Source organism: Netta rufina (genome assembly GCF_964035555.1).
Source record: "Netta rufina genome assembly, chromosome: 2".
NCBI lineage: Eukaryota > Metazoa > Chordata > Aves > Anseriformes > Anatidae > Netta > Netta rufina.
This window is the reverse complement of record NC_140124.1, coordinates 26010679-26026261: the sequence shown is the minus strand read 5'-3', so window position 1 is coordinate 26026261 and position 15583 is coordinate 26010679. Positions and strand designations below refer to the sequence as shown.

Here is a 15583-nt window from a genome sequence, read left to right as displayed (position 1 = left end):
CTTCTATTATGGTATGATAACTCTTCCAAATAGTTCAGTGCTTGAAACAGTGGACGAGGTAATAATAGATGCTTATATTTGCTCCTTTTCTCCCTCCCCCTCAACTAGAACAGTTCAAAAGGTAAAAGTCATGTTTTCATTTTCACAGATTCCTTACTATGTCAGCTACAGACAGTTTGGATATATTTTTCTGGCAGAAACATTGCAAAATCTATTCTAGGTCAATGACTTCCACTGTCAGGATAATTCAAAATGTTCAGAAAGCTCAAAGGAGAAAAATATATCACTCACTATTGGCATTACGCAAGCTTCCTGAAGAGGTATTGACTGCATTTATTGTAAAGAATTAAGAAGTGGCTTTAGTGTCATTCCGTTCATGAATGTCCTTTCCTTGCAGCTGATCCCATATAATAAACTTTGCTACAAAAACTAGCATGAGCTTTGACTAGATTCAGGAGAACAGAACTGTGTATATGTAATGCTGTGCTTTACAAGCAGAAGGTGATGCCAGCGAAATGCACACCGATCTGTGTGTGTGCAGGACACCAGGCAGAAGAAAGGCACACACACGTATGCGATAATCACTAAGATAACTATGCTTACTAAAGCAATTCCATAAAACTCACTGAACTGACACTGTTGAATAGCACACGTGAGTTAAGTATGTGTGCAAATTCTCTGGTGAGGGACAGACTCATGAAGATGCCTTGTCTTGAACTGGGCTGGGTATGAGTGTGAGTACGTTGCCTAGCCACTTGTACTTCAGAGGAGACACCACCATCAGGAAAGGCAGCAGGTATTTGTACAGCAGGTCATCTGGAGATGCAAACAACCTTTTCCAGTACTCCTGCTTCCCCCAGTGACATGGATTATTAACGGCAGCTGCCAAGGGAAGACTGCACTCAGAGGTCACTAGAACTGCTCTTCACACTTCCAGCAAGCACCAACTAATGGCTGGGGGTGTGTGAGGGAACCTGCCCAAAAGATCCCCTTATATTGCTCCCAAGACTCCAGTTCAAAGAGAGTGGACATCAACAATTTTTCCATCTCAGCTCTATGAGTGTACCTGGGAAAGAGCATCTGACAAAAAACAACCACTCTCCACAAAACATGCAGAAGGCAGGGCCCTGGTATCATACAGGAAAGGAAAACAGTCAGCAAGATATAAATGCATTATTTCCTTTCATATCTAAATTCATCAATATTAGCTGTAGCTTACTTAACAAGCAAATGTTTAAACCTACAATAAGAACAAAACCATCAAACCATCCTGAAATCTCCATCTCCAAAAATAAAAGCTTTCTGGAACCATTTCTAATTTTGAACAGCTAAAAATCAACATAGCCCATTAGTGTCAGCAGAGCATCTGACAGCACGGCCATCAAGATCTGACCAGAACCTGGGCAGGACACTGATGCCACACAATGCTTAGCAACATCATCAAATCTTGTTCCCAGTTTATAGGAAACCGGGAAAAAAATCATGCATTTCTCAGCCAGTCTGTGTAAAACAGAAGAGTGATCTTTCTGTTTTTTTCTCCCATTAAGTTTTAAATGAAGCAAAAATAGAGGCAGTTGCACCACACTCTAGCCATTTCTTTCCTCTAATTATGTATACATTAGTAAGAGGCTGCTAACCAGACAGTATGCGAGTATGCACACAGATCCTTACACATCTATTTTAGTTAATAATATTTAAGTATAATTTTTACTTTAATACTAAAGTGATTTTTTTTTAAATCTGGTTGTGATACTAATGCACATGGTCATTTTTCCTGTGAAAATACAGTATCTTAAGCTTACTCATGAGGAAAATACAGAAGCTCACACATCTCTCCTTGATAAACGAGACCTGTCAGAAACCAGCTATCCTTGCACACAGGATGCCTACCTAGTATTCTTGACAATGTGAGATCTACAGCAATGGAGAAACACTTTCTGCAGTGTATTATTTTATGACAAAGGGGGTCTAGATTACAACCAGTCTGACTGTAATTCATACACCATGAGAAGATTCTGGGAGCATTCTGTGTGAAAATCACTTCACTTTTCTTCCTTCCTCCAAACCCGTTATTTTTCCATAGAAGCAAGTATTCTATTCTGTAACTTATTCAATAATAATTTCACAGACCAAGCTGATTATGTGAGTACTTACCTTTTTCTTTTTGTTCTTTTTTTGAGTTAAAACATCAAACAGAAAATACATATAACATTTGCTTTGTGTACTGAAACACAGAAGACATTATTCTCTGTCATAAGGATGTTATGTTCAGATGTCCCAGCTCTGCAGAAACCTAATAAAGTTGATATTCATTTGTAGTGGGTTTACGTGGCAAGGTTTTGGTAGCAGGGAGCCATAGGGGTGGTTTCTGTGAGAAAGATCTAGAAGCTGCCCCATGTTTGGGAAGGGCCCCATTGTTTTCCAGATCCGAGCCAATAAGCGATGTTGTTTTTCGCCTCTGTGAGAGCATATTTAAGACAGGGAAAAAACGCTGCGCCACACAGCAGCCGGGAGTGAGGAACAGCCTTGCGCCAAGGTCAGTGTAGAAGGAGGGGGAGAGGTGCTCCAGGCGCCGGAGCAGAAGTCCCCTGCGGCCTGTGGTGAGGACCATGGTGAAGCAGGATGTCCCCCTGCAGCCCATGGAGTACCACGGTGGAGCAGGGTTCCACGCTGTAGCCCGTGGAGGAGACCACGGTGGAGCAGGTGGCCCTGCACCGACGGAGGCTGCCGCCTGTGGAAGACCCCTGCCGGAGCAGATTCCGGGCCGGACCTGTAGCCCGTGGAGAGGAGCCCACGCAGGAGCAGGTGATCTGGCAGGAGCTGCTGCCCGTAGGGGAGCCAGGTTGGAGCAGTTTTCTCCTGAGGGATGGACCCCGTGGTACGGACCCATATCTGGAGCAGTTCTGGAAGAGCTGCTGCCTGTGGGAAGCCCACGCCGGATCAGTTCATCAAGGACTGCATCCCGTGGGTGGGACCCCACAGCACAGGGGACGAGAGTGACCGAGAAGGAGCGGCAGAGAAGAAGTGCTGTAGACTGACTATAACCCCCATTCCCCGTTCCCCTGCGCCGCTCGGGGGGAGGAGGTGGAAGAGGGTGGATGGGGGGAAGGTGCTTTTGTTTTTTTTCCTTTGTTTTCTCACTTCTCTTGCTTGTTAGTTGTAGGCAATAAATCTTACTATCTCCTTATGCCGAGTCTGTTTTGCCCGTTACAATAATTATTGCGTGATTTTCTCGTCCTTATCTCAATCCTTGAGCCCTTTTCACATATTTTCTCCCCATTCCTCTTTGAGGAGGGGGAGTGAGAGAGCGGCTGTGGTGGAGCTCGGCTGCCCACTCGAGCGGAACCACGACAGTCTTTTTTTGGCGCCCAACGTGGGGCTCGAGGAATTTGAGATAAGGATGATAGTTAGTAGAAGTAACGGGCAAAAATATGTGCAGGATGATTGTTAGGAATGTACAAGTTGTGAAGAATTAAGAAAGCAGTAACTGTTAGTGTGGTGAAGGGACGAGGGGTGGTGTGTGTGTAAAATGTCCACCTTGTCGGTGCTGTGATGATGTTATGTTTATTTTGGTGTGGTGAATTCTTTTTCGTTTTGATTTAAGTGAATTTTGTGAAGGTTGTTGTGATAATTGTAAAGTAAGAGTATGTTGTGAGTAGTCTTAAATATGCTTTTAACAGAGGCGAGGGGTGGAATGTAGTGGGTTTACGTGGCAAGGTTTTGGTAGCAGGGAGCCATAGGGGTGGTTTCTGTGAGAAAGATCTAGAAGCTGCCCCATGTTTGGGAAGGGCCCCATTGTTTTCCAGATCCGAGCCAATAAGCGATGTTGTTTTTCGCCTCTGTGAGAGCATATTTAAGACAGGGAAAAAACGCTGCGCCACACAGCAGCCGGGAGTGAGGAACAGCCTTGCGCCAAGGTCAGTGTAGAAGGAGGGGGAGAGGTGCTCCAGGCGCCGGAGCAGAAGTCCCCTGCGGCCTGTGGTGAGGACCATGGTGAAGCAGGATGTCCCCCTGCAGCCCATGGAGTACCACGGTGGAGCAGGGTTCCACGCTGTAGCCCGTGGAGGAGACCACGGTGGAGCAGGTGGCCCTGCACCGACGGAGGCTGCCGCCTGTGGAAGACCCCTGCCGGAGCAGATTCCGGGCCGGACCTGTAGCCCGTGGAGAGGAGCCCACGCAGGAGCAGGTGATCTGGCAGGAGCTGCTGCCCGTAGGGGAGCCAGGTTGGAGCAGTTTTCTCCTGAGGGATGGACCCCGTGGTACGGACCCATATCTGGAGCAGTTCTGGAAGAGCTGCTGCCTGTGGGAAGCCCACGCCGGATCAGTTCATCAAGGACTGCATCCCGTGGGTGGGACCCCACAGCACAGGGGACGAGAGTGACCGAGAAGGAGCGGCAGAGAAGAAGTGCTGTAGACTGACTATAACCCCCATTCCCCGTTCCCCTGCGCCGCTCGGGGGGAGGAGGTGGAAGAGGGTGGATGGGGGGAAGGTGCTTTTGTTTTTTTTCCTTTGTTTTCTCACTTCTCTTGCTTGTTAGTTGTAGGCAATAAATCTTACTATCTCCTTATGCCGAGTCTGTTTTGCCCGTTACAATAATTATTGCGTGATTTTCTCGTCCTTATCTCAATCCTTGAGCCCTTTTCACATATTTTCTCCCCATTCCTCTTTGAGGAGGGGGAGTGAGAGAGCGGCTGTGGTGGAGCTCGGCTGCCCACTCGAGCGGAACCACGACATCATTTTTATAGCCAACTTGGTAGGAATACTCACAGCATGTGTGTCTTCACAGGTATGACCCATGTAGCTACAACTGCAAATGTTACACAAAAACATATTCACCTGTAATTATGCTATGATTTTTAAGATTTTTTTTCCTAAATAATCTCTTTTAATAAAAACTTTGACCAACCACCCCCACAACACTTTGCAGAATACATATTCCAGTATTATTCCTTAATGTTGTGCTGGAACAGGCATGGGATTTCTGTAGAAACCTGTATATAACATCACTGGCTGGGGGGAACTGCACATCTTACATCCAGTAGTTTAGTCATGGTTTAAAAGAAGTCAGCCCCAAAATCATCAATTAAATGTTTCAGCTGTATTCAATAGAGAGGATTTGGAGAGCAAGCTGAAAGGTGCCTACAGAATGGTTGCTGCTTTGCAATATGCCAAAGATATTCCTGGAATTATTTTGTAGAGTTAAATGTTTGCTGAAATTAACAAGCTATTAAGCAGAAAAGCTATGTGACAGAATATGTTTTTAAATGGCAAAACAGTTCATTTCTCAGGAAACACTGTTCTTATTCATTTACAAATATTTTACAGTCTTGTATTTTCATTCAGTTTCTAGGCTACTAATTATTTTACAGATGCTTGCAGTGATGCCTTTCAGTTAACTACAGCCTAGGATCAGACAGTCAGAATCCCAGAGATGGTGTAGGGACACGGGGAACTCAGTGAAAGAATACTGGGCTGTTAATCAAGCCAGTACTCTCAACACTACAGTGCCCAGTGCCCTCCTCCCTCAGAGGCTGCACTGGAGAGCCCTGGTGGGCTCACTACCTTACTCCTCCAGCCCTGGGGCTGTTGTGTGGCCAGCAGAGAAGGGACAAAAACCTCTGCTTCTACCAAAATAGACCGACTCTCCTATTAGAGAACCCAGGTAATCTTAAGTACTTAACCACCACTTCTTACTTCTAAAATACTCACCTGACCTTTCCTTTTGTGTTTCTAAGAACAGTCGCAGCAAAATTTTGTGTAACACCAACCAAACTGATGCCGTCAACTTCCACAATTTGGTCATTCACTTGGATCCTTTCAGAAGAAAAACAAATATATAAATAAGTTATGGTGAATTCTGGTGAATTCTTGGCAAAACTCAGCATACAGATTTTTTTAAAAAAATTGATTTTAAATGAAGACTTTAAACACAAAGTCATTCATAAAGTGACTGAGGTAAATATCACACACGCAAATCAAAAGACTTTCTTCCCTGAATTGAGACTGTGCCTTCCAACATAATATTGGCAAGTGCTAGGAAACATCATCAAGGGAGCAATGAAGAATGTATCTGTCTGCCCTTGCACATATCATAAATCCAGGTTCAAAGTTACCACTACAATTAACTGCATCAATCATCCAGTCATTTTCCCTGTATATAAATACAGCAATACAAATTCTTGCATTTGTCATATGACTTAAATTAAATGAGATACTTGAACAATTCTTATATCATTCTTTCCAAAGCCAATTTTTAAAAACAGCATAAGACATAGCTCTGGTATTTCACGCTAATGGAAAAAAATGTGGTATTTAACTAAAACAACCTGCTCATCTGTAGAGAAAAGAGCTTGTGCATCAGACTTAATTGTGACCTACTCTCTTAAAATATTTCATCTAACTTGCTTCAAAAAGATGAATTCCCAGTGTAAAAGAGATCATGGAGCACACAACAATAAGATCTAGGGCTGTTTTAACAAGGACTACCTGTTTGAAACCAAATGCCAATTTCCAGTTGATACACTGTTCAATGCAGGAAAAGTTAGGAGGAATATGAAAAGCGCTGCTTTATCTGAAACAGGCATAGCTCTAAAGTCCCTAGGGCTGGCATAAGAATCATCTGGATTACAAATATTTGGAAGGAGGACTACTATTTTAAACTGTCCTCTAGAGATACACAAACTCCTACAGCTTCAAAAATGAAAAAAAAAAAAAGAAAAAAGAAAAAACAAAAAAGCATTCAGAATTAGTCAAAATGAGCAATTTTCAAGTACTTACATAGATGTTACTGATCCAAACAATACGGTTTATAAAGCAACCAAGAAACAGCTTTGAAAATTTTCCACTTTAATTATATGAAACTAACTAAATAAAGCGATTTAATTTCTTAGGATATCTTAGTGATAAGATTTCTTTTCAAAGACGAATTTTCACAGTAGAGGCCTTGAAAGAAGCTGAAGCATTTTGACTTGGGGAACACATTTCACTGTAAAGTCTGAGCCGATGCTTTGCAGTTGTACATGTGTTCAAGCAGTGTCTTCAATTCTTGGGACTCTGCTGATGAGTAAGAATTTCAGGATTTATGCTTTGGCAGCCTCACAACACAGAATGTCACTGTGTTCTGGAAGGGTTCTCCCTTCTGTACATAAGGAACTCCTATCTTGAAAATCACATCAGGCATTTAAATCTCAATTTTTATTTTTATTTTTTTGTGAAGCATTTAATAAATACACCTATCACATTGGTATCTATTGTATTTGGATACTGAAAAATTAATATTTTTACTGTAATTTAGCAAACACGAGGAGCAGTCAGATGGCAGCAGGTGTTCCAGGAAAGGAAGTTTAAGAAGCTGGTGCCCACTGAGGGGGAAGCTGTCACTTTCTTGGCAGAAAACTATATGGTGGAAGAAGAGATTCCTTTGTAATGGCAGCTTAGCTCCAAAACTTTACAAACTTCACTATGCAATCCTAGTACTGTTCACACAGATACACAGCACACTATTTCAGGTGAGGAAATGTCATCGTAGAGAACTGTTGTCTGCCGCTTTGTCCACAGACTGCAACTGACTGATTCCATTTGTCTTTCAGATTTTGTTTCTCCTTTCTTGCCTGTACGGCTCCTAAATTCATTTCCAGCTCTTATTTTTATGACCATTGTCTCCTCATTGAACCTCTCCTTTGGTGCATACACATATTTTAATTATACATAAGCATGCATATATATCACACAACATGCAATTAACATAATTAGCATTCAAATTATATAATTATGTTTAATTCAAAAAGAAGTTCCCTGTCGCTTGCCGTGTACTTTGCTGCATTGCCCAGACCAAAACACTCTCACAGCCACGTTCTCCTGGTGGTCTCCCTCTGCTGTGGGCGGCCCCTCTCCAGCCCCCTCCCAGTGCAGCTCCGGACTTTCCCTGTATCCAAAACGCAGCCCTAACCCCCACCGCAGGCAGAGCACCAAATAAGCCACCCCACCCACCCTCTAACCAAAATTGTGAGGAGCCTTCCCTTTTTTTGTTGGAAAGCCCCTTTACAGCCCCCTCCACCTGGGGCTCTAGGCTTCCTCTGTCTCTCAAATCTAATTTCCAACATGAAAGAAGAATTGGACTCAGCTTGGCAAAGCCTCAATTGTAAAGGCTTAACTGATTTTATCACTAATGACATTGGTAATTTTTCTGATAATTATTTTCTAATGGCCATGACTTAAACCTCTGCTTATGTAAAGCAGCACTTCAATAAACTAGCAACTACAGAAGTAAACCAACTAAAGTCAAATAAATACTTGCCTAATTCTGTATGATAAACTTGCCTTGCTCTGTATGATGAACTGAAAAATTTAACCTGTGCAGAGGTGAAGGCCAGAGTATTTTTCAAGTTAGTAACTATCTAATGTTTCAAAACAGTTGTTCTTGATGTTCTCAAAATACTCTGAAATGACTCATCATCATATTCACTTGAAAGAAAAAGCTATTAAATTAGTCAAGAAAAAATTTTTCTTATTCGCTCTAAGGACTGATGTTCTATTTTACACACTAATAATCACTCTTATTACTTATTAACGTGCTTCCATTTGGATTTATCTCAAAGCACCCTCCTTGGTTAAAGACTGCCACAAAATGCCTTTTAATATGCCAACTACACACTTACTACATGTTTGTTTTTATCAACTTGGATCAAGCCTGTGCTTCCCAAATATTGAGAAACCTTTTTGTACAGATTCCAGGTCTCCAAGTACTTTCTATCATGAGTTGATGGGTCTTGCAATACACGATCGAAATTATCCTACAGATATTAGAATTGTAGAATCAGTTAGGTTGGAAAGGACCTCTCAGATCATCTAGTCCAACCTCTAACCTAGCACTGCCAAGTCCACCACTAAACCACATCCGTAAGGACCACAACCACACATCTTTTTAATACCCCCAGGGATGGTGACTCTACCACTTCCCTGGGCAGCCTGTTCCAACGCCTCACAACCCTTTCAGTGAAGAAATTCTTTCTAATATCCAACCTAAACCTCCCCTGGTGCAACTTAAGGCCATTTACTGTAATTTATTTATTGCAATTTATTTTAATAATAATAATTTATGTATTGCCATTTATTGCAATTTATCATAATACTTAAAATGATAGCTTCAGAGAGGCTGCTTGAAGATTGCTCTTCAATTATTCAGAGTATCTGATCCAACCACTGAAATACAGTTTCATTTCCTGTTTGGAGACTTTGATTTGCTATCAGTGTTAATGATTAACTGGGCTTTTCACAAAGATGAAGTTAACAGGACCCTTTACAGTTGATGCACTTTATTACAGCACCGGCTGCTCCTGACTGAGAGGATTACATATCCCCTTCTCAAGTGAATGATCAGTCAGGCTCTCAAAGAAAATGAGAGGGCTATTTCTCAGCTGACTGAACATTCAGCCAGTTGAAAACCAACACAAATATTAGAATAGCCAAAGAAACATATATATTTTTTTTTTCTCAGCTGACAAGCTCCTTTCAGAAGCCGTCTAGGGAAATGAAAGAAGAGCCTTGTAATTGAACATTAACTTCTGCAGCCCACTCAAACATGTGAATTATGAGCGGAGCAGAAAATACAGATCATCACAGACCAGGTGTGAGCTACTCTGATTTTCAACCATAGATTTTCACACAGAATGCCAGTAGTGAGCTTAATGCCTTTTGGCTGAGCTGGAGCATACCTTTCAGAAAAACTTTAACTTAAACTTAAAGTAATGAATGAATCTATGACATCTTAAGATGTCAGCTTCTCTACTTCCCTTCCTGATGTTTTAAACCTGTGATAAATCAGTCCTTGGCATTCAAGCTGGGGTCTTATTGCCAAAATCTGTTAAGATACCTGCAAGCCCAATCTGGAAAAAGCTATGCTTTAATAGTTTCAGAGCAATGTTATTAAACTCTGCAGACCCCTGACAGGTAGAGTCTTCTGATTTAATTTGTGTAGGGCTTCCACAGCAGAACAACCTTCTGGCTGGCATTTTAAGTACACAGAATGGGTAATGCACACCACTTCCATACTTTGCACAGGATGGAAAGTTGTATCAGTAAGGAAAGTATTATTGCAATATAGTTTTTAGAAGATAGCATAGATTTTAATTTAGAGTTAATTCTCACTCTCTTTACCTGTTATTGTGGTTAGTATTACTTGTAACTACCATTACTAAACATTATATTAGTCCATTTTTACATAAGTAGAGAATGCATAATCGCTAATGTATCAGTTAAGTAATATTTTAATTGTACGCAAATTTTCAAAGGAATAAAACAATGAATTACATGGATTGGAAGATGTTTAAGAATACCTTTTATCATTAAATGATTACACAGTAAAGTGCTTTTCTAACTTATAATGAGAAATTATGGCCTCATTGTGGCAGGTACTGTTTAATACAGAGACAACTCTACCCCATATGGTAAGACATACTGTATGTTCAAAAGAAATTCTTTGAACTGCATGTACCAAGTAAACAATTCTACAAGCAGACAGGTTTTCCATGAGCACTGTAGAAGACTACAAAACCCAACCCATTCCTTTAATGGGCAAGATTTATGGTGCAGCTTCCTACTGCAATCAAGTAACGCAGTTTCAGTGCTGCAGGGGTGAAAACTGAACTTTGGAGAAGTATGCATATTTAGAAATACAAAGTAGCAATCTGTATTAGTAAGCTTAAAAGGGAGGTGCACTTAATAAAAGTTAATAGCTCAGAAACACCAAACTATTTTCCTAATCATATGTTGAGCAGAACTCTTTTTCATAAGTACTGATTATTTAAAGCTGGTTTGAAGCCAAAAGAACGTGGGACCTCAAAACCTTTGAAAACTAAACTACCTTCAAAAGAAATGTACAATTTGGAATCTCCAGCTTTACTCACATTAAGGCATTTTGCTTTTCAGGCAGTCACACACATTGGCAAATCTGTTCTCCTTTAACCATTTAAATTTTGCATCAAACTAGTGTATTTTCATATGTAACTTCAGGTACTTGAACCATACCAATAAAGTCTCAGAATTTTACAGCTTTCAGTTATCATGATATACATTAAACTAACAACTCTTTCTGAAGAAAAACATAAAACATAATAATTATTGCTGGGAAAGTTTCCAAATATTGAGTCTAGTTTACCTGCCATCTCTTTCTGCTGCTCCACCTTCTGTTACTGTTTTGACAAATATTCCCAGTTTTTCAAGGCCTGCATCTGCTCCGACTCCCATTCCAATAATGCTTATGCCAAGTCCATCTTCATCTGTGAAAAAGGCAAGCAAAGGCAGAAACTTCTTACATTTGTTTTATATAGTTACCTTGTAAGTAGACATTTATGCTTTGGTTCCTCTTGGTTTTCCATGTAAACAATGTTAATTCCTTTTGATTCCCCTTCAACGACTTGCTATTCTATTGTATTAATTGCACACAAAACTATTGCCTTTGCTGTATGAGGAGCTTAGAACAACAATCAAGATTTTTATTCTGCCAGTGGAGAATGAAAACATCACATAAACCGCTGTGTGCCATCATGTGTTAGGGCATGAAACAATTTTCTTAAGAAAATAAAGAATTCCACATTTCTTAACTTCTTAATTCCTTATTAAAAAATTCTTAAACTCCAAAAAGCCCAGGTCATTAAAATGGATTCATGGAAATTCAGGATAGGCTGTGTAAGCACAAGTGGACTTCCTCAGACCTGCAGATAGGTTTCACATGAACAGGAACTGACACCCAGACTACACACCTTTTTCTAGTTCAACTGGGAAGAGCTCCAGCTTTTCCACACGCTTCTCAAGTTCATACTCAGCTGATGCAGCTACTGGGTCAACTTCATCGTTTCTTCTGTCATAGTCTTCATTGGAATATGTATTGAAAACCTGTGGAAACAGACCAAAAATTACTCAACTATCTACTCCAGAAAAAGTGCCAATTTGTGAAAACAGCTATTGCTTTTGTCCTGTGATGTTGCAGAGTTTGAAAAGGCTTTTTTAAAGGCTTTTTAAAAAAGGCTTCTAAAGCTTGTTTTCATAGTTCAGATGCCAGAGTTTGCCAACCTAATTCACTTAACTGCCCACATTTGGCAGTAATGAAAGAATACTTATTATTAGTAGTAATAATTTTACTGAATTTCAGTCCCACACTGTATCATGTTTGTTAAGTCAAAGAAAAAAAAATAATTTTCCGTATCTCCTCTTTCCTCTGCATGGGCATCCTACAGAAGATTCTATTACAGAATCACAGAATCATGTAGATTGGAAGAGACCTCCAAAATCACCAAGTCCAACCTCTGACCCAACAACAACTAGCTCTATCACAGTTTCTCTCACAGTGTAAAGCGCTACACCATGGTGTATAGCTGTACAGCTATTCCGAAGGTGGCAGGAAGCCTTTTTTTTTGGCATATAGCTGCACTTAGAGGCAACTCAACAGCTGCCTATGGAGCCAGGACACTAACTTGCTGCCCACAGCCATGCCAGGAGCTGAGCTCCTCTCCTCCTGAGGTTCACCTGCCACTTCCACTCGTCAAAGACAGCAATGGACTTTCAATACAAACTAGGTACCTATTTCAAGAACAATGACTGGTGTTTAATCTGTTACTGTTAAATGTAGATAAGTGAATACAGAGATAGTAAGAGATACGATACGTCAGATGGCAGTCTAGAAAAACAGAGAAAAACACCATGATTAGTCATGTGAAACAACTCTGAAGGTTTCTTTTGAGCGCCTTTCAGTAATAATGACAACAAAAGTGAATTTAGAAAAAAAAAAAAACACACAGTAGATTACATTGCCACTGACCCCAGTGTCTGTGTCTCCCCTATCCAGGTGTTTGTCAACAGAGGCTGTGAGCAACTGACTCCATTTCTGAGACCAGATGGACGCACTTCATGCTTCAAGAAAACAAATTTTTGAAAAACAATCCTGCTTTCCATCTAATCAACAAGCCAAGTGAAAAGAAGAAACAGTGATGACATACCTTCACTGGGAGATGCTGACTGTCCCAGAGAAGGTAGATAAATCTGTGCCAGGTTTGCTTGGCAGACCCTCCATCACCTATAAACTAGCAGCAGTGCCAAGGAAACCTTACAAATACTCTGGGAAATGGAAGAAGCAACCATGTGCAAGTACTGATAAAACTGTCTCATGCAATAAAGACCTCATTGAAAGGCTGCTAAAATTTACTGCACATTAAGTTCTTTTAAATAGTGAATATATTAATGTTGCAGTAAAACACTCTTCTATACCACCATAAGTATAGTATCTGTATGGCTAACACAAAACAGCTGCAAAAAAAAATTACAAAAAGATGTTTTGTTCAGTGGGAAACATTTAACAAATTGCCTCTTCCAAGAAAACTGACATGATGAACATTTTACAAGAACACACAAATATATCTTGTATTGTTTGTTAGCAATATTGATGCAAGCAAAACTCTGTTAATTCTGGAATAATGATCCTAAGAAGCCTTCACAAATGTATCTAAAAGAAACGGAAGACAAGTCACACACTGAATGCTGTGCACTGCTGCTCTCAAGCCCTCCCCTAGACTTCTGTTTGGGGATGCACCACCTGCATCCACATCCCGTGCCCTGGGAGGGCCGTGACTGATGCGTTACCTGCAGCTCCTGCTGTTAGCCCCACGCAGCGTTTGCACTGCCAGCTGAAATGCAGAAACAGAACAGAGGGTTTCACTTTACAGCCTGACAGAGGAATTCTGAAGAGCCTGTTGTTGCTCTCTGTTTTTCAAAGACTTAATGTTTTTCTCTGTTTTACACAAGGAAAAGCATTCTTCACCTTACATATCACTGCTCGCTGCTTCTCTGTGGGTCTGAACACTTGAAGCGAGGAAGAAGCATGAACATGTTTTTCTATGTAGGCAGTGGCAAGCTAGAAATCAACCTGCAGATCTAACATATGTAGCCCGTACGTAGTGAAAAAGAAGTAGGTACAGGACAAAAGGCCATCCCATTTACCTTTCTGTTTACACATCTCTTCCCTGTCACAAGACTAGATCAAGAGCTCTCTCCCCAGCACATCAACTTGGTGGCAGACTTCCAGAAGTGACTGTTAGCACTACGGGGTCCAAATCCAATCTTATTTACACTGACAATCAGCATTAAGGATCAATTGGTGAAGCTATACCCAATTAAAACTTAAGTGAGCTACGGTTTGACCACGAAGCCCCTAGGTCTGAAATGCAGCAGAGTCACAAAAGCAAGTACAGGATAAGAAGCACTGCTGTGAGTTTAGCTTGGATTGTCTAATTTATCAACCTGATAAGAGAGAGAAACGTGTGTTTCAACTGTAGAACAGAGATGGATGTTATCGAGGGAAATGGAGGTACAGTCACCAGCTGACAAAGGATGGCAAGAGAGGCAGTATTGCTTGGAGAACACACAGATTAGATGAGGGTGAGGTATGGGAAAATACTTTATCACAAAATGAGTATGTTTATTTCTCGATTCATTTTCATCATGTTAACTGGCCCCACTTGTTTCCTTTTGTTCAATGACTGCCATTAGTATATTTCAGCAGCAGCTTCAGATTTGCTGCAAAGAGACTGGATATGCTTCAGGAACATTTTCTTTTAAAGCCTCAAATCATATGTTGACCTCTTGTCTGGGATGATCTTTATTGAACCCCATCAGACAGAAACCATGGCTTATAGGATCTTGCTTACTTCTGTGTAATATTTATATTTGTACACGAGAAGTGAATTAAGGATAGTACTGGTGGTGAATACTGTTACCATTGTCTTTAAATACAACATGCCACTCTTATCTGCTTTCTTATCTAAGCATTCAAAATGAGGCTGTAGGATCACTGATAGCATCAAGGTAAAAAAGTCTGTGTTTCCTACCTGGCATTAACTCACCATATTTTGTGTATTGGTCATACGATCTTGCCCATTGCCCTCAACGTGTGTTTTTACAGGAAGAAAGACGAAATTCTATTATGCCATTTACTTCATTTGGCACGATCACATTTAATGGTTGACTGATTCTATCAAATGAATCTACCAGTATTAAAACTAAGAAAAGGAAATTCGTGGTTGGATTTTTTTTTCTTTGTGACAGTCAATCCTCCATAGTAACGAACCACTTGTTCGTACAGACATGAGAACTGTCAGTCAAGACTTCGGTATGCTAAAAATATAAAAGTTATGTTTTTTTTTTCCCCCACAAAGTATGTTTAGCTTAAGTAGGCCTACTTCACCAAGTCTGTCACCACTGTGTTTCCTAGAGCATGCACAGGGTTGCAGATTTACAGCAACTCTCCCATTGCCTTGATAAACCAGAGCTGGTTTTGCCCTCACACTGGTTAAGTACCACTTCAAGGAAGTCTACTGAGCTGTTTCTTAAAGATTTTTTTTCGGGAATATTCAGTACATCATCCTAATCTGTGCTTGTACCTCTGAGTATTTAGAAAAAGCAAGTTTTCACAGAATTCATCTTTGACATTTACAAGAATTTACAAAAACACTCATAAGCACAGGAGGTGACAACCTAACCAATACTCAGGCTAAATGTGTATGTCAAGACCACCAAAGCCTGGAGAACTGACTG

At 40.7% G+C, this 15583-nt stretch overlaps 1 protein-coding gene across 2 annotated transcripts in view; it reads right to left on the bottom strand.

Annotated features, from left to right (window-relative positions):
* PPP1R9A (protein phosphatase 1 regulatory subunit 9A) overlaps window positions 1-15583 on the bottom strand; it is a 152278-nt gene that overhangs the window by 59434 nt on the left and 77261 nt on the right. For both annotated transcript variants that reach the window (XR_014618206.1, XM_084282148.1), the window contains exons 3-5: window positions 11761-11893; window positions 11157-11277; window positions 5711-5815 (exon numbers count right to left, since the gene is read on the bottom strand). Coding sequence is in view for 1 of the 2 variants with exons in the window: in XM_084282148.1 (XP_084138274.1) it covers window positions 5711-5815; window positions 11157-11277; window positions 11761-11893 (359 nt within the window). In the remaining variant the exon portion in view is untranslated. The remainder of the gene's footprint in view (window positions 1-5710; window positions 5816-11156; window positions 11278-11760; window positions 11894-15583) is intronic.